Raw genomic sequence first — 19724 nt, forward strand, 5'->3', positions numbered from 1 at the left:
TAGTGACCACTCAAGAGCGGCGACACCAAACTGCCATTCAAAGATTGAACACAAAAACATGTTTAAATAAAGAAAACATGTCACGTAATCCATTTTTGTATGACTGGACCCTAAAGGGAGTTAGCAACTGTGAGCACAAACAAACACAAGCCATCATTCAGATATTATTATTATTATTGTTCTATATTGACCTTAAAATGAGCAGCTTACATTCCTGTTTACAAGTACACAAGCAGAATCATCTTGACGTTTGTAAGGTCATTGGCATTGCGGAAAAGAGTCAGTTCGCAACAGGGACACCCACGCACATCCTGGACACTAAATGTTTGCCCCTCGTGGTTATTAAGGCACTGAAGTTGGACAGGCTGGGGGAAAGTGGGGGTAAGGTTCTTAATGTGCTCACTGGTGATTTCATTTGACACACCTATAACCATTTAAGGAGATCCTGTTGACTTGCTTTCACAAGAATGATAATGCTCAGTTTGGAGTTCAAGAGAGACACATTTCATATGTTTATTAACTGCGGTGTCCAACTGAAACACATCCCATTTTTCCGTGAATAGATTGGCAAATCTGATTGGTCCAGTCCATCGCATTGAATACATAACGGTGACGAGGACGGTGGCTGTGAGTATACGCCATTTGTAATAAAACACACAAAATGACCCATTAACTCATTCAGTACCAGCCAATTCTGGACCAAGTCTAAAAAAGACGTTTAAAAACGTCTTTGGGAGTGAATGAGTTAAGATATAGTGAATTCCGCTGATCACACTCCTCAGCCTCCCTGGTAAGGTCTATTCAGGGGTGCTGGAGAGGAGGGTCCGTCAGGAAGTCGAGCCTCAGATTGAGGAGGAGCAGTGTGGTTTTCGTCCCGGCCGTGGAACAGTGGACCAGCTCTACACCCTTAGCAGGGTCCTTGAGGGTATGTGGGAATTCGCCCAACCAGTCTACATGTGTTTTGTGGACTTGGAGAAGGCGTTTGACCGTGTCCCTCGGGGAGTTCTGTGGGGGGTGCTTCGTGGGTATGGGGTACCGAACCCCCTGATACGGGCTGTTCGGTCACTATACCACCGATGTCAGAGTTTGGTTCGCATTGCCGGCAGTAAGTCGGAATCGTTTCCAGTGGGGGTAGGACTCCGCCAAGGCTGCCCTTTGTCGCCGATTCTATTCATAACCTTTATGGACAGAATTTCTAGGCGCAGCCGAAGCGTTGAGGGAGTCCGTTTTGGGGGCCTCAGTATTACATCCCTGCTTTTTGCAGATGATGTGGTGCTGTTGGCTCCTTCAAACGGGGCTCTACAACTCTTACTGGAGCGTTTCGCAGCCGAGTGTGAAGCGGTTGGGATGAAAATCAGCACCTCCAAATCTGAAACCATGGTCCTCAGTCGGAAAAGGGTGGAGTGCCCCCTCCGGGTCGGGGGGGAGATCTTGCCCCAAGTGGAGGAGTTTAAGTATCTTGGGGTCTTGTTCACGAGTGAGGGCAGGAGGGAGCGAGAGATCGACAGGCGGATCGGTGCAGCGTCTGCTGTGATGCGGACGTTGTATCGGTCTGTCGTGGTGAAGAAGGAGCTGAGCCAAAGGGCGAAGCTCTCAATTTACCGGTCGATCTACGTCCCAACCCTCATCTATGGCCACGAGCTATGGGTCGTGACCGAAAGAACGAGATCCCGGATACAAGCGGCCGAAATGAGTTTTCTCCGCAGGGTGTCCGGGGTCTCCCTTAGAGATAAGGTGAGGAGCTCGGTCATCCGGGAGGGGCTCAGAGTCGAGCCGCTTCTCCTCCACATCGAGAGGAGCCAGATGAGGTGGCTTGGGCATCTGATTCGGATGCCTCCTGAGCGCCTCCCTGGTGAGGTGTTCCGGGCATGTCCCACCGGGAGGAGACCCCGAGGAAGACCCAGGACACGCTGGAGAGACTACGTCACCCAGCTGGCCTGGGAACGCCTCGGGATCCCCCGGGGAGAGCTGGAAGAAGTAGCTAGGGAGAGGGAAGTCTGGGCTTCCCTGCTAAAGCTGTTGCCCCCGCGACCCGGCCCCGGATAAGCGGTAGATGATGGATGGATGGATGGATGAATTCCGCTGATAGTGCATCATTGCAGCTTTGGTGCTTTTGGTTAGCAGGGACACATACAAACAGTTCTCGCAGTCTTTTGTTCCTCCAACAGAGTCACTCATGTGATTTAAGTTTGTAACTATGGGCGGGCGGTAACTGTAAAACAGACATGGAAATCCTGGAGGTCCTCTGTTTAGCTTAACAGCTGCATGCTGGCCAGGGACAGTTTGGACGACATGAATATCCAAAAAGGCGACGATGACGACGTCTCACTCTCCTTTTCTGTCATTTAGTTACACAAGTGTCCCCTTGGGATAAACAGCCCCCTTATTTGGTTTGCACTAGAAGAACATAAAAATAAACAAAGTTGGGATTAGTTTGATAGTGATTAAGGCCTTGTAGATGGAGCAAGCACTCAAGTACGCTCACATAAAGGTAGGCCGACACAGCCAGTAACACACCAGAAGATAAGAAAGCTGACTTTATGAAATATTTCCATGGTAAATATTACAAAGATATCGCCATGATGTTTATGAATCTGAAGAAAATTGATCAATGTTTGTTGGATATAAAATCTTAAAGTTCAATTTTGAGATTGTCGGCTATTCGTTGAATATTGAACATATGCACTGTAAAATAAAATATGAAGTTATTGCCAATTAAAATATGAAGTTAAGATTCTCCAAACCCCAAAATATAGAACGAATGAACAGAACTAATGTCAGGTGAATGTTGATGGTTGCTAATGCATGTGTACCTAATATTATGGCCTAGAAGAGGACTGCGTGAAGACGGGAAAGAAGCAAATTGCAGATCCCGGTAAAATAAATGAAAGGCTTTGCGAGCTATATTCACGATCTCCCATCTGACTTGCTTCTTATTATCCCTTTAGTTCCGTACTTACCGTCCCAATGAGGGAAAAGGTGGGCAGATGGCTCATTGTTTCCTCCTGACCACCTGCTTGAGGTGGAGCTCGCTCTCGGCCGCCACGATAGGCAGCTCGTTCTTCAGGTGGTACGCGATAAGGTGGCTGATGCTCTCAAATAACATGTCTTTAGTCCGGACCTTGATATGAAATAAGCACCACAAAGAATATGGATTGCAGGACACCGTGTCAAATCTGGAGGTGGGGTGAGAAGTTTGACTCATGGAAGCAGGGCTAGTACTATAAAACAACACACTCGGTTGCATTCGCGCTGTCATGGATTTCCATCCATCCATTTTCCGAACCGCTTGATCCTCACTAGGGTCACGGGGGGTGCTGGAGCCTATCCCAGCCGTCTTCGGGCAGTAGGCGGGGGACACCCTGAATCGGTTGCCAGCCAATCGCAGGGCACACAGAGACGAACAACCATTCGCACTCACACTCACACTCACACCTAGGGACAATTTAGAGTGTACAATCAGCCTGCCATGCATGTTTTTGGAATGTGGGAGGAAACCGGAGCACCCAGAGAAAACCCACGCAGGCCCGGGGAGAACATGCAAACTCCACACAGGGAGGCCGGAGCTGGAATCGAACCCGGTAGCTCTGCACTGTGAAGCCGACGTGCTAACCACTGGACTACCGGGCCGCCCATCATGGATTTCCATAAAAAAAAAAAAAAATAGAATCATAAATATACTTTATTTTCCCCGAGTCCATTTCAACTCACCACTCCCTCAGGATCTACGAGAAGCAGATGTTTAGGCAGGCCGCAGTGCATGCCCGTCAGCACGTATTGGCCTTGGTTGGTGGTACTTTCTCGCACGAGGAAGTCACCGTCTCGGACAAGCAGCTTCTCGGAATCCCGCCGGCTCATGCGGCTGTGGTACCAGGTCTCCCGCCGAAGTTGGTCCTCGTTGGGGGCAACGGGGGCCCGACGGCGCGGAGGACTGGGCCACTGGTCTTCCAGCGGCGGCACGCCTCCGCCGTCGGCCGAAGTGACACCGCCGGCCTCGTGCAGTCTTAGGGCGTCCTCAAAAGGCCCTGCGGGGCAGCAAGAGTGAGAAATAACTCGGTGGTCTCATCTGATAAAAGACAGTCAATCCCTCCCGTGTGCATTCTATAAAATTTTAAAAATAGATAAGAGATGATTTAACCATTTCTTGCACCCTGTAACCTGATAACACGAGAAGCCGTCCACTGTCGTAACCGTTGTCCCTGAGAGGGTTAAACATAATTGCCCCCTGAAGTGCATGTGTACAAAACTTCCGCTAACAACCCAGGCTAAACTCAGCTTTTATCAACACGTTCGTGTCTCGCTCGAGATGCAAAGTCCAACTTACTTCTTTGACACCAATTACTACTTTCATACCGTGGTGCCTTCTAGAAAGCGAAAATAAGGAGCGGTTCTTGTGTATCATATGTGAAATATGAGGACTAACTCATGTCAAAGAGGTCCTTCTTGGGACTGTCGGGCCCCCTGGCCCCTCTCTGTCCTCCATCGGGGCCGTGAGCCAGAGAGTCCAAGTTCTCCAAACTCTGCGTGTTCACGTACTGGTGCTCCTCGTAGTCTTTATTGCCAGGCGGCTGGCCATCAGCGCACAGGTAACCATCTTACACACACACACAAATAGAATAGTTATTGACTCCGTCTTCCTCATGTGGCCACTGAGTGTCTCACCTGAGCCACTGCTCGCATCAACGTCCCACTGAAGTTCATAGCAGAGCTCGCTTGCGTGGTGAGGCGCCTGCTCCCTTTTCGCTGGTGAGCCCATCTAGGCACAAATACCATGCTCACAGTTAAAAAAAAACAACAAAACAGCCCATCCATCCTAAATAATGCACGAACATCTCCCTCATCACGCCACCGCACATAATGTAGTTTGGAGGCACTCTATTTGAAACCCAAGCCACAGCACGTTAGCGTGTTTTTCCTCTCGCCCCGGGGTCGAGCGGATCAAAGTGAGTCATATTTGTCTTTGGGCAATTAAGGTGCGGCAACATCACAGGCTCTGAAGGGAAGGGAGTCTGTCTGTTATGGGAACTGCAGCGGGAGTCAACTGAATCGTATCGTACGAAAAGGTATTTCGTTATCTTATGTTTTGGTTACTTTGAGATCAGTGAATCCCAGGCACTGGGCGGGCCACGATACATTATGATACCATTGGAGATCATCTTTCTTTAGCCGCGGGAAATGATGTTAAAAAAAAAAGCATCTTCATTCGTTTATCTATGCCCGTGCGTGACCTAAAGTGCAGCTGGAAAGTCTTCACAGGGCTTCACTTTTTCCACATTTTATGTTTCAGCCTCATTCCAAAACAGAATAAATGATTCTTTTTCTTTCCCCCTCAAAATTGTTGCTGCAGTTTCACGCTATGGGGATATTTTTCTGTGGTAAAAATGTACTCTTAATTCGCCCGCGGCCTGACGCAGTGACCATTTCGAATCAAAGCTCCAGTCCCAATCCCAATTTCCAATATCCGCTATCACTTACCAATTGTGATGCCCTGCTTTGCGGTTGTGCGTGGATGTGAGCTAGCTGAGATTTACTGGGCCGTAGTCTGGAGTCCACCACCCCACCAACGGGAGGCTCCTTGCCCGGGATGCTGTTGTAGTAGTCATGCTCTGAGAAGTCGTCGTCCTCGCCCCACACCGGCTCTTCTGTCCTGAAGGATCTGAGGAAAAACAAATAGCCTATTAACATCCGCGCGAAGAACGCAACAGATTGGGTCCGCTCTATTTTAGTCACAATTGATCCAGCCTGAACTCTTCTTCTCATTTAATATTTATTTCGATTTTCTTTTTAACAGGGGTGGCAAAGTTTGGCCTGGGGTGCACTTGCAGCCCGCTCCGGATTTTCAATCTGGCCCACCAAGCATTTACATGATTGGGAGTCGTGTGAGATTAGTTGTATTCATTTAATTTTTTCTTGCATTGGTAAATCAAAATGCATTTCTTTGTTTTAATTTATAATCTACTTTAAACATTCATTCATTCATCTTCCGAGCCGCTTGATCCTCACTAGGGTCGCGGGGGGTGCTGGAGCCTATCCCAGCTGTCTTCGGGCAGTAGGCGGGGGACACCCTGAATCGGTTGCCAGCCAATCGCAGGGCACACAGAAACGAACAACCATTCGCACTCACACTCACACCTAGGGACAATTTAGAGCAGCCTGTCCAAAGTCCGGCCCGCGGGCCAAATCCGGCCCGCGGTCGAATTTCATTCGGCCCTCGGCCCCTGTCATAAAATCAGTGCCGTCTGGCCCGCAGGTTGGGCGCAATGGAACACGTGTTGCATTGACTGAGGTCTCGTAGACCGGTGAGTGATGTTTCATAGAGTACTGCTTCCCTCTAGTGGCTAAATGAGTAATAGCATTCACTAAATGAGTAATAGCATTTAGACACTAGAGGGCATCACTCACGAGTTAACAAGACATTACTCCGTGTTTATATTGACTGATATGTCATATTTCAAATGATCCTTGCAGTTGTGGATATGTGTATTGCTTGTTCATTTCCCTGTTGTTCAAGTCAAAGGTTTTGTGACTATTGAAAAGTCATGGTGATACATTTTATGTTTCAAATCAATCAATTTGCACTCAGGAGACTTCTGTTTACGAAAAAGTCAAGTGAATAAGCAGTTGCATGTGAGTTACCTGTTTCAAATGAACCAAAAGAAATTCTTAAGATTGTTGAAATTAAAATAAAAATGGAAATGTGAAACGGACTGGCTTACTAAAATTTGCTGAACAATATTGTTGTTCAATGTAAAGAATGTCAGCCAAGATCGGCCCCCCGACATTTTACCACATAAAATCTGGCCCCCTTGGCAAAAAGTTTGGACACCCCTGATTTAGAGCATCCAATCAGCCTGCCACGCATGTTTTTGGAATGTGGGAGGAAACGGGAGCACCTGGATAAAATCCACGCAGGCCCGGGGAGAACATGCAAACTCCACACAGGGAGGCCAGAGCTGGAATCAAACCCGGTACCTCTGCACTGTGAAGCCGACGTGCTAACCACTGGACTACTGGGCCGTACTTTAAACATGTTTAGTTTTTTTTTATTACAAATGATCTGGTTCACCTCCTCATTTTCAACATCAAATACGACTCTTGAGCGCTAAAGTTGGCCCGACCCCCACCGCCTAACAAGATTGTCGCAACAGTGCCAATAATATAACGACGATGTAGGCGTTCAATTGGATTAAGTCGATCAAATGTCATCCCCACATCTGAAGATGATCTATTTGGATCACCACCGCTGCTGCCAAGCACTTCAGACAGTCTGCATGTTGTAATGGGAATGAGTCTACATCATATCAGCAGTTTCTATTTTTGTGCCCCTTTATTGTTGCTTCCTATCAATAATGCAGTCAATTCATTTTTCCGCTACTTGAATATATTACGAACTTCACTTTAGATGAACAGGCCTGAAATTTGCGCATACGGGAACAGCTTTAAGACCGTGGCAAGTTCTGTTTGGCGGATGTTTTGAACTGTTCTCACGGGTTGGTTTGTCCAAAGTCGTTTCCTCGAAAGCAAAAAAAAAAAAAGTCAGGAAAAACCTCGAACAGTTTATGACACTGAGTTGTGTGCTCAGTCCAATTCCAAATGTGACTGAATGTGATGCGGAATTCGGAACTTGAGTATGTACACTTGTGCTACTTCACCTTTCAAACAAGATGCTTTTTTATTTTTATTTTTTCAATGAAGCCGGACAGGTTAGAGTTCATGTTAAAGGTGGGAAAAGTTTTGAAATGATTTATATGGTCATTCATAATCACAAACCCCGTGGCATTTCAACAGGGGGGTGTAGACTTTTGAAAAACATTATGCGTAACGTGGAGTACTCAGTATGGGTTAATAGTACACATTTGTCGATTTTTCTTTTTTTGTTGTTGTTGTTTTTCTCCCGTCATCATGTTTGGGACCTCATGTCTTCCAGATGAAGGTGATTTAAAAAAACGTTTAAAGTGTAACCCATGGTGTACATTTACCTGTCCAAAGACGTCAAAGTCTTGGGGGGACTGTGCAGATACTGTTTGAACTGTAACTCGAAAGCTTGGCCGATGGTACTGATGACATTCTGGGCCAAACCGTCCGAGCACTCCAGAATATGACACGCTGGCAGAGGGAAGGGAAGGGGGGGGGGGGGGGGCACAAGCCATTGGTACACTGTGCGTTTTAAAAGCCACAAACTTGAGTTGCTGGTCGATTTTCGACTACCTCTCTGATTCACCGGGTCTTTTGCCACGTACGCAACATAATCGGGTGCGTCCTGCGTAAATAATAGAGAAAGGCATTAGACAAAGATGCCGAGGACGCTTGGACAACATTGCGAACCGAATACTCGACTGACCGTGTCCCCGCCGGAAGCGAATGAGATGGACTGCATGGGGTGGTGGGCTAACATCTGGAAGACAATCACACTGATGATTATGGTGGGCATGCTACTATCTAAAAAGGGAGTTTTCAAACTTTTAAGCTCCGAGGTAGAAATGCTTCCAAGGAGTTCACCATAATCCGAATGTTAATTAAACCTAACGACCACTTGGATCTCGAAGCCAATGCATGTGAAGTGAATTTTACCTTGAAAAAAAATCTCACAGCACACCACCAAATAAAAGCGTCAAAAAAAAGTACCCTATTTTCTGCTCCATCAGAAGCTTTGGAGTATAATGCACATCTTCAATAAATGGACTATTTTTAAATATTTTCATATATACGGCGCACTGCATTATTAGGCGCACAGAATAGAAGCTACAACAGTGGCTGTGATTGCGCTATGTATCCACTAGATGGAGCTACACTAAAGAAAATACAATACAATACAGCCTTATTTATGTAGAACCTTCATAACAGCTGCAGCTGTAACAATGAGAACTGGTCACAAACACGGATATGAAACATATAAATATGAATGGCATTACAAAACAATAAATGAAAGACAACAGTTCTGAAGACAACTGATTCAACAAAAAGGCACTCAAACCTTGTGGGCTCATATTCTCAAGGGGCTAAATATCCTTAGAGGTCTTGCTCGTCTCCTCCTTCCTTCGTTGAGTCAGTAGTTAACTATGGTTTTTGGGATTATCTTTGTTTCATTATGCCTGCCTCATAAAGTAGTTGTCTGTCGGAGTGTGTGTTGGCGAATGCGCATGTCAATTAGTGTCGGGCAAAACCCTTTTAGGTTACAATTGATTCCTGCTAATAATCACCACTAGGGGGCATCAGAACGCTAACAGGGAAACAAATCAATGGGGAATATAAAGAAACTTAACGCTATATCTATATATATATTGCGCGTCGTCCCGCACGCGGTCTGTCCTTCTGTCTGTCCCTTTTAAAAACGTACCTACTTCACCGCGCCGCTCAGGCAGTGGCTCACTACGATCGTGCGGGCATCTTAGCGAAAAAATGTTGTCTACCCACAAGCATTGCAATAAAATTGTTAGTAATTTAGTAGAGCTAAACATCTCTTTATTTTCGCGATAAGCAATGAAGATGAACAAAAAGTTGAACCAAGCAACAACACTTTTGTGGGCCGAAGGCCCACCTTACCAGCCTTCCGCAGGAACTAGCTGATGAGCCGCCCGGAGGGCGGCGAACCACCACCTTACCAGCCTTCCGCAGGAACTAGCTGATGAGCCGCCCGGAGGGCGGCGAACCAGCTAGTACTGTATAAGGCTCACCGGATTATAAAATGCGCACTGACGGTTTTTGAGAAAATTGAATGCTTTTAGATGCGCTTTATAGTGCAGAAAATACGGTATACTGCAATATATTTAAATAATGATGATCCTGTCTCAATTTGTTTCGCTGGGCTTGTTTGAATGCACAGCTCTTACGACTCATGCCCTGAGCATCTGCCTGCGTGTATTATACTGCCACCCCGTGGCCAAGGCTGGCACAGCAGAGGGAGCAGTACAATCAAATAAATATGCAGCGTTCGATCATGAAGCTACACACTGGTTAATCGGAACTTTTGCCATCGAGTGGACAAGCGCCCTGTCTGTCACTATACATCACTGACATCGACGGATGAACGAAGATGTATAAATAAGAACTTTCAGAGCAATTTAGTCAATTCGGGTAATTTCCCACGGTACTTGGAATCCCTGAATAGGTACTTCTACCTGTCGCGTGGTAGGAATGAGCAGTCCCAGTCCGTCGATGGAAACGTTGACCGCGATGCTCATGCCGGCAAAGCGTAGGTTGCTCTTCCCCATGATGGACTGAAGCGCTTTATTCACAGCCTGAAACAATGGCAAAGAGTTGAGACTGCATCGAAGAGATGTCACGTGCCACCAATGTCACTCTGACAGAGCATATGTAAAATACGATCATTAGGATGGAGGAAGGAGATGCATTTCGCTACTGACCTTCTTCCTCCATGCGCCTTTTCCACCTGGCACGGCGTCACAGAGCCTGTTGATGGCCTCCCTTAATTAGCGGATTGAAAAAAAGGTCAGAGATCATATTATCCTACCGACGAGAGCCACCATTCAATCACTGGCAGACCGGCTGGAGATCAATGCCCACTGATCACTTCATGATCTGTGCATTCAAAATAATGACCCAAAATAGCTTCTTTTTTTAATGGAAAGATAAGTGTTGACGTATTTGTTAGACATAAAAAAATTTAAAAGCTATTTTAAGAGAAGTCGATTTTGTAGCGAGAAACAAGTCAAGTCAAGTCAACATTATTTATAGAGCACTTTCAAACAGCCATCGCTGCATACAAAGTGCTGTACATGGAGCGATTTAACATGCACAATAAACAGTAAGACAAATCGGTAATAATAATAATCGGTAGAAAGAACCAAGCAGTAAAATCAAGAAAAAATCTAAGTCATGCTGAGTCGAACACCAAAGAATACAAGTGAGTTTTGAGGAGGGCTTTAAAAGATGGGCAGCGAGGAGGCTGTGTCAATGTTTTTATTAAAATCGTGAACGAATTATGATTGATAAATGAATACAGTCAATTTTAGATTGTTTCAAAATTATCAATGAGAAATCAAAATAATCCGAACAAATATGATATAATCATAATAATCCAACCAAATGTTCCATTTTGATTTCGCCAGTGTACCTAATGTAGTGGCCAATGACACTCACATCGTAACGAGTGCCCCCAAATCACAATGAAAAGATCCGATTGCATCCGGTGCTAAACAGAGCCGTTTTATCACCCGATTTTTCACAACCTCGTTAAACGGCCCAATGATCAAAATTTCAAGCGTGAATTGCTTTGAATTTCCCCACATTTCCCGAGAACACCGTCACAGCGCCTCCCAGGAACGAGGAGCCAACAGACGCTTGTCTCTGTGTCAGGCGGTGGAGGGAAGCAGACGCTCGTTACCTCGCCGTCATGGGACGCCAGGGACAGCAGTCAAGAACCCGGCGGCCCCTATCGAGCGGCTCGTAAATATTTAAAAAGCAGCAGCAGGCCCAGGCTGAGTCAAGGTCTCGCCCCCCGCCCCCCACCCCTGCTCCCCTTTAGGTATCGCTGTTCGGAATGATTCACGCCGGTGTGGACAGTTGCCGTCGTTGTTTTTTTGTCCGCGCTCGGGCCCATAAGATGGCGATTGTTGTTGTTGTTTAACACCACCGACAAAGACGGCAATGTGGGATGGCAACGTTCTGGACAATGAACTGCTTTCTTGACACCTGACTTTGCATTTGTGCTCTGAAAAATCTGCCACAACGACAATTATACAAATATTGATTAAAATGGTCCAGTTTTCACTCCTGGCCTTGTGGGTGACAGTTTTTTTTTTATTATTATTTTATTTTAAAGGTGAGTCCTGCCAACAGGCAGCGTTGTGCATACATTACAGATTACTGCCTGCCCATTATGAAGACGGACAACCCTTTCCGCCAGCAACGAACAGAGAATTGAAATGACCGATTCCAGGCGAACAGCAATTTGCATTCACGTGTTGTCGTTGAACTGCTTGGTTTTATCCCATAGAAGCTTACATTTGGCAGACCGAGACGACCTCTCGTATGTTTTCCCCCCCCCCACCCCCTGAGTTCTAATCCGATTTCTTGCGGGGCTGAAATGCGGACATTTTTAGGCAGACACATTTATCACCTTCGCTGGACTTCAAATGTTGCTTCCGTATGTGTGTGTGTGGCAGCGATGCTCACTCATCTGCGTCGCTTCTTCCTCCGGGCACTGAATCGACTGCAGCTGGACTCTTCCTTTTATTCACTCCCGCTTGAATTATGAGTATGTTGGGCAAGTTTTTCGATACGTCTTCGTTTTATGTCATGAAACCCTTTCCCTGTGGATGGTATGATAAACAATGACTTCCCTTCCAAGGCTCACCTCGCTACCTCTTAGTTGTGAAGTTCCAGTTTTGGGAATGCGCCCTGGGGTCACCATGGTTAGGTTTGCCGTTGATCATTGGCTCTCGATTCCAGGTTGTTATGCGGTTGAGTAATGATTCATAATCAGGATTTAGGTTCAGCGATAGTGCAAAGTGGTAAGGATTAGGAAAATGAACGTTCTTTCCATGTATTGTTATGTTTTGTTGTTTGGTCCACCCCTCCTACTGCCCCGCCTCCTCCTCCTCGCCCTCACCAAGTCCTCCACTCCGACATTATCCGGCAGGTTCAAAGTTGGACCGCTGCAGCTTTCCACAGTCATTAGTGAACATCATCAATAATAGATGCCACCCCCCTCTATCACTCCATCACATCTATACCACCCCCCCCCCCACCCATCCCCAAGTTCACTTTAGACGAGCAGGCTCACATTACTACCAATCGATTGAGTGAGAGAGAGAGAGAGAGATGAGGGGTAGGAGAAGCGAGTGCGTCTCAGGAGAGACTGAAGCCTTACTGCTACGACGATAACATTGTGTGTGTCAGGCACACAGCTTTCAGCTTCCAAAATAAATAAAACGGAAGTAATGTAAGTTACTTATTCTTTCTGTGCGGCCCGGTACCAAATGACCCATGGACCGGTACCGGCCCGCACCCATGATGTAGCTGAGTGAAACCGTCTTCAAGAGCTGGTTTGTTTTAAATAGTCCAGTGTTTGCTACACGGACAATTTTGAGGGGCTAAATTCAATTTCACGTCGTCGTCAGCAGATAATCCAAAATTCAAACATCAGTGCACAAAATCCTGACATCGATGCCAACGCCTTCTTCTCCAAGTGCACGACGGCGTTCAGAGCAGTGTGACATCACGGTGGCTAAATAGCTCACCTAGCATAGCTCGATGTACGATTATCTCGCGACCGAGTTCGTGAGCGTTCTTACCTTGTCACCTGAGTCCGCGTATTGAAGTCCAGGGAGCGCATTGACTTCAGCACTTCAATGCAGCCCATGTACTGCGCACACAAACAAATCAACAAAATAGTCAACGCTGTGTGTGTGAGTCCAATTGTGCCGTTCGGATAACGTATTGCAATGACACCATTTTAACCCTTTCAGGGACGGCGGTTACTTCAGTGAACAGCTTATCGTGTTATCAGGTTACAGGGTGCATGCAAGGGTTAAAAAGAGGCGAGAAGGATTCTCTTGAGATGGAGAAGAAACAAACATTGCATCATGTCATGCTGTCATCCCAGAGTCTATTTCTAACCCTGCATGATCTGAACTCCACGAATAGAACCTCCAAAAGTGAACCTCCAGTCGAGTCGCATCCTAATGCACAGCGGGCCGAGGTGCGAATGGCACCTTGACTGGATTAGACGCACTAAAAGCTCCCGGACACGGACAAACTGGAGCGTCTCACGTCTCTGTCGAGTGTCATTAGGATGCCCCTCATTGAACCAAATCATGTGCATAAAAAGGTGCTAGAAAACCAGTTACAGTTTCGCTTCATACACCCTTCCCACACATCTTGGAAACAGATTTCAGCGCAAGACAAAAACAACAATGGAAACACCTCCCGTAGACTATTGTAGGATAAAAACAGTATGTAGCAGTTCTGATCCTATCCGTTATTGTGTTCATCCAAGAGAGGGGAAAATAGCCGAGGCCTTTTGAGCCCGACTGCTTAATGAGCCTCATAACGAAATTTGAAGATGGGGGAAGTCTTCCATCAGGCAAATTGACTCTCTTCCCACCTCCCCACCCTCTGTCCCCCTGCGCTTGTTCACTGAATGCCTCCATTGTCAAACACACACACACACACACACACACACACACACACACACACACACACACACACACACATCTGCTGATACAACGCATAGCGTCTTCCAGCCGGCCTATCTGCTCCCCTATCTCTTTGACTGCAGGGACTGTGACTTTCCAAGAAGTATTCCTGGGAAATTCAATAACATCGTCATCTTATTTTCAAAAGGTCTTGTGTGATGGCTGCAGTTTTTTCTTTTGTTTTTTTGGTTTTTTTGGGGGGGGGGGGGGTATTTTGTTGCATTTTTATTGGTGACCAAATGCATAACAATTTTTCCCTTCAAAATGACAAATTATCTTGGAAAAATACGTGTACATATGTTACTTTATTTTCTTAAACGATTTATTTATTTCCCGCGAAAGCAAATCAAACATGTCAATATCCATGATGCTTGCTAAATTCTACACCAAAATTTTTAATTCTCACATGTGATAAAGAAAAGAGAGATTGTACGCAAAAAAAAAAGGTTTTTCTTCTGTAATGGATTTTTACATGATATATTGCTTTCATTTTCAGTCCTCATTTGGTGTTAAGATATTATATTGTAACATCAATAAAATTCATTGGCGCAAATCATTTTGTCACTTATGGTCGTTAACGTCCGCTTGCATCAGGATCGGGCAATAACCCACCAGCACAAAAATGTTGGAACTCCGTCATCTACAAGATTGGAGTGCAATATTAGATTCTTTCATCAAGTGAAGTGTGAGCGGGCATGTTCAGGATGATTCAGCCTGGGCACTCGGCTGATTACCAATCAAGTTATCTTGGTGACGGCGTGGCTTTCGGTACATCATCGCAACATTACTGCTTCCGAAACGAGAGCCGCTTGGTCCACCGCATCGCTCTGTAAAGAGCGGAGTCGTCGTCAAGTGAAAACATACTTTAGAATAACGCTAGCGGGAGTGTGTTTGAGCGAGCTATAGCGTACGCTCTTAAATAAATAGCCAAGCACAGCAGAAATCCAATCTCGCTTTGACACTAACATACGCAGCGAGTATCCATCATATGTGGATCTTCATGTAGTTTGCACGTAAAACCCGGTCCGTCAAATGGAGGGAAGGACCATTATACGGATTGCAGATGGATGCCACACCCCCGCAACTCCAACGTCCCCGCAACTCCAACGTCCGAGCGGGACAGCACATGACGCCAATGACTGTGATTAAATGTAATTGAATATAGGAATGAATGGTGCCTGGGTAATGGCATTAGCGGGCATGCCTGTTCGGGAGCCCCCACCCACGACTCCTTAACCGGACTCACAGGCTCGTCGGGAGGGCGGGAGGAAAGCAACAGAATGGGTCGAGGCGAGTGGGTTGTTGGGGGCGGGGGTCAGGAACAATGGAGACATCAGGATATTTAGCATCTTTGCGTAAGCATACGCTAGCCAGCTGATCTCAGCTGGATTGAGTCAGATAATCAGACAGGCCTCGGGAAATTATCTAATTTAAATTAATGGGTCCAAAAATTATTATGTAATTTCTAAACATATTGGACATTTGTTCATCTATCTATGCCAGTGACACATAGTGACAGGCAGAAATATTAAATACGCTTCCGCAAGATGCAGTGGTGGGAAACATTGCAGTACAAATACGTAGTTACCGGTACTGTGTTTTAGATATCTTGAATGGACTTGAGTATTTCTTTTTCTGACTTCTTGCTTTTGATCCTTACATTTGAAAACAGATGTCTGTACTTTGTTAAAATCCTCTTGTTACGTCTTTAAAACCTCCGTGGATGAAAAATCTGAGAAAATATATACGTATAGAAGTCACTTGAGATACTAGTACTCCTACTACGTGTGATTATTAATGAGTAAAAGAGCATCATTGTATAATACCATATTTTAGTAGATGTAAAGTAATAATCAGAATGTCAAGAATCAAATAGTTTGTGAGACGTGAATCAATTCATTGCGGCTCTTTCTGGAATGTGTGATTTGGCCACCAGGGGGAAATATGATACTGCCATGCAGAAACAAAGAAAAGGTGCGCAAATGTTGTCGGCTATTTAACTTACCAATATGACTTTTTTTTCTCGCAGAGGATCAATACATATCGGTGAGTATTGTTATATTGGTGGTGTGTTGTCTCTTGAAATACGTGTTGAGGTTATGAAATAAACAGACAATCAAAAACATGCTCTTCATTAGCCTTTCTGTGCCATTTCTTAAGCTAGCACTCTCTAGAAAAGTTATGTGGTTATTATTCACTACAAAAATGTCCACTTCTCCGTTTTATGTTTAGTTTGAATAAACATCAACTGGCAGTGGCAATGGACCGCATGAAGCCTTTTTTTTGAAGAAGCATTTGCTCGCTACCAAAGTGCTACTTGTTGTCAAGTGAGTTAAACTGAATTTAATGCAGCCAAATTACAACTTGAGATCTGCTTTAACCAGAGTATTTTTTTTTTTGCAGAAAAGTACAGCATCTATACTTCAACTTAAGTCCAGATACTTGTAAGGGCACTTCCTCTTCCACAGCCTAAAAAACAGAAATGCCTGTTGCATTTAATTAATGTACCAGACCACCATCATGATTTTAATGTCAGGCACCACCTGAAGGTCCACAAAAAGTGGGTGTGCCACAATTTTAGAATCACGACCAAAACAAAATTTCCTCCGCGGAGGTTATGTTGCGTTTACTTTTTTTGGGGTTGTCTGGTATCACCAGATTTCAATAAAACAACAATTCCCAGTTTCATTTTTTTCTCCCCATTTTCCTTCATATCCCAGGCACGAATGTAGCTCAGGAGTTTTCGTTTCTCCATGAAGCTGCATATGCTGATTTAAAAGGTCTATGCTGGAGATGCCCTTTAAAGGATCCTATTTTCCCACATGTGAACGTAAACAATCCCGAGCGCCACTCCCACAAGGTCAAAGTGGGGAGATCAAAGTGAACGTTTGTCAGGGGTGTTGACCATTTTGTTGATAGTGTGATGCAGGGCAACCACGCTAAACACATGCTGGGAGGTGCTCGGAAGCCAAGTCATTTATTTGGGTGAAGGATGTGTTCTCAAGCCCGGCCACATGCTCTGCATAATAAGCTGGCAGACACGCTTTGGGTTTTCTTTTATTTTTTTTAATGTCTTGTTGATCAACTATGACAAACTCGTTTTCTAGCCTTGTTTCTCGGACCATGGACAACTATGACGCTATTGTTTTCTTCTGAAAATTATTTTGAATTGCTTTATATTTGTAGACCAATTTTAACAGTCACCTCACTGGCTTCCATTTTTCTGCATTTCGTCTGCCGTGGAAAAGGTTTGGACATTCCTGCTGTAAATTGTCTATCGGTGTGAATATGAGTGGTCTGGTTACCAGGCCAGGGTGTACCCTGCTTCTCTGCCAAAGTTAATTTGGATAGTCATGATGTGGGGTCCCTCAAGGGTCAATCCATGGACCCCGTTTGTTCAGCCTGTATATGCTTTATTTAGGTCAAATTCTTCAGAATGGTGACAATGACAACGGTTCAATTCGTGGCTTGTGTCACTGTCTAAAGCAAATTCATAACTGATGAATGAACCAAATGTTATCTAAACCAAAACAAAACTGAGGTAATTTTGTTGGCAAAATAGAAAACAGAATTTCTGAGTAACTATCTTTAAAAACCAAAGACCAAGTCAGAAACAAAAAAAAAACAAAAAAACATTCAGACGGAAGGTTTACATGCTCAAAGCAGACCGAGATTAGCTTATTCATGCTTGTATCTCCACAAGAATTAATTATTGTCTTTCTCCTCTGACTGGACTCCTTCAAAAGAGCATCAAACAGCTGCAGCTCATTCAGAGCGCTGCGACTCGGGTTGTGACCAGAACAAAGAGATCAGAACCAATTAGTACAGTCCTATGGGATTTACACTGGCTCCCAATTAGCTGTTGAATAGACGTTCTAGAAGTTTCACTACTGGTCTATAATTCACTGAATGGTTTAGGATCGAGGGATTGAGTGACAACAGAAGGGGCACAACAACAGCCTTACCACCAATAATAATTGTACCTGCTACCTTCACGACAAAAGCTAGAGAAAATGAATGGATGGATGAATGAATTGGATTTTGGAGCAGGCATTGAAAGTGACTCTGGACTCACCCTGACGATATAAGAGGCTCCCGGTCCTGCAATCTTCTTGTCTGGGTGCAGCCATCCTTGGGAAGGCTTGTGGATGAAGCTGCCTTTCTGGCTGAAATCCTCCCCGCTCTGCCATATGCCCTCCACCCTCATCCTACGACTCATTCCCGATCTGGAACTTCCACCGCCGGAACCCCCGGGGCTCGCCGTGACCTCCCCCAACCCGTGTCCGGACTGTGCCGCCGCTCTCTGCCCCCGAATGGCCTGCAGAGAACACGGGGTGACACACACCGGGTCGCAGGAGTTGAGCACAGCAGCCAGACTGGCCACGGGGCCGCTGGCCGGCGGCGCTCCGCTGTGCCTCTGCGACGTCGACGAAGAGGAGGATGAGGAAGGGGACCCTTGGTGGGCAGCTTTGTTTGAGTCCTTGCTGGAGCTGGAACTGGAGCTGGAGTTGGACGGACTTCGGCTGAGCAAGGAGTTGGAGAACTTCCACTGCGGCATCTTGGGGATGAGCATGCAGAAGGTGGTGGTGCCATCCTGGTCCCCATCCAGGCAGGGTGAGTCTGCCAGAGCCGCGGCTCCAGAGGACCTTGCGCCGGAGTCCAAGGGGGGCAGGGGGAGGCCGCGGGCTGTGGATGGCACCACAGGGGTGGCCACGACTTTGCCACTCATGGCTAAGCTCTGCATCAGGTCATCGGAGGAGGAAGTCACGGACTCGTTGCGAAAGCGGTCATACTTTGGCTTAAGGAGCATGCCCGGAGGATCCACCTGAAGAAGCTCAGTGTTGGGGATGGGGAGGGAGAGGGGAGAGGGAGAGGGAAAGGGAAGGGAGGGGAGGGGGAAACAAGAGAATCTTCCAGGCGGAGTCTTCTATCCAATTCGGTGGGAGTGATCCCTTTCGGCACGCACGCCTCGCCGATGTCACGCCGCTCCTTGGTCCTGTGTGTGTATGAGCACCAGCCCTCCTTCCTCACACTGCCCTGGGCCGGCAATCTTGTATTGCGTCGTGTGCTCTCCCTCCCTCGCTCTCTTTCTGCAGATGATGTCATTGGCTCTTTTCGCCCTGCCCTGCCCATGCTCTTTGACAGCATTAGCTAATCACATCTGTCTCTTGGCCACACGCACGCACACACGCTTATGAGCTCTTCACACGCTTCCTCACTCTCACACACACACACAATGAGTCACAGACACAATATATGTATACTCATTTGCAAACACTCATACATACACACACACACGCACACGCTCACAAAGTTGCACCAATTCATGCACACCCACGTCAAAGCTTATTGTGTCAAATAATTACATTTTCCATTCAACAGAGTTTCATGACAAAGCCTCCCATTTCATTTTATGTAATCGACTCATCTCCCTAATTTGTGTTATTTTGCCCTATTTGCATTGGTGTAACTCCAGCCTTAACTGAACATGCAGGTGCACAGAACAAAGGGAAATGTCAGTAATACAACTTTTAAGTCATCTCAGTAAGTGTTCCGGTGATCGCA

At 46.0% G+C, this 19724-nt stretch overlaps 1 protein-coding gene across 1 annotated transcript; it reads right to left on the minus strand.

Moving 5' to 3' along the window:
* Positions 1 to 2151: 2151 nt before the first annotated feature.
* Positions 2152 to 19363, minus strand: shc2 (SHC (Src homology 2 domain containing) transforming protein 2). Its single transcript, XM_052074777.1, has 13 exons — positions 18235 to 19363; positions 13257 to 13327; positions 10365 to 10425; positions 10119 to 10238; positions 8342 to 8395; positions 8209 to 8260; positions 7980 to 8106; positions 5476 to 5656; positions 4663 to 4756; positions 4424 to 4594; positions 3712 to 4025; positions 2961 to 3121; positions 2152 to 2397 (listed from the first exon to the last, which is right to left on the minus strand). Exons 1-12 carry the CDS (start codon positions 18967 to 18969, stop codon positions 2993 to 2995), a joined length of 2109 nt encoding a protein of 702 aa, XP_051930737.1. The 5' UTR covers positions 18970 to 19363; the 3' UTR covers positions 2152 to 2397; positions 2961 to 2992.
* Between the last annotated feature and the right edge of the window lie 361 nt (positions 19364 to 19724).

This window comes from Hippocampus zosterae, chromosome 8 (assembly GCF_025434085.1).
Source record: "Hippocampus zosterae strain Florida chromosome 8, ASM2543408v3, whole genome shotgun sequence".
In the NCBI taxonomy this organism is placed as follows: Eukaryota; Metazoa; Chordata; class Actinopteri; order Syngnathiformes; family Syngnathidae; genus Hippocampus; species Hippocampus zosterae.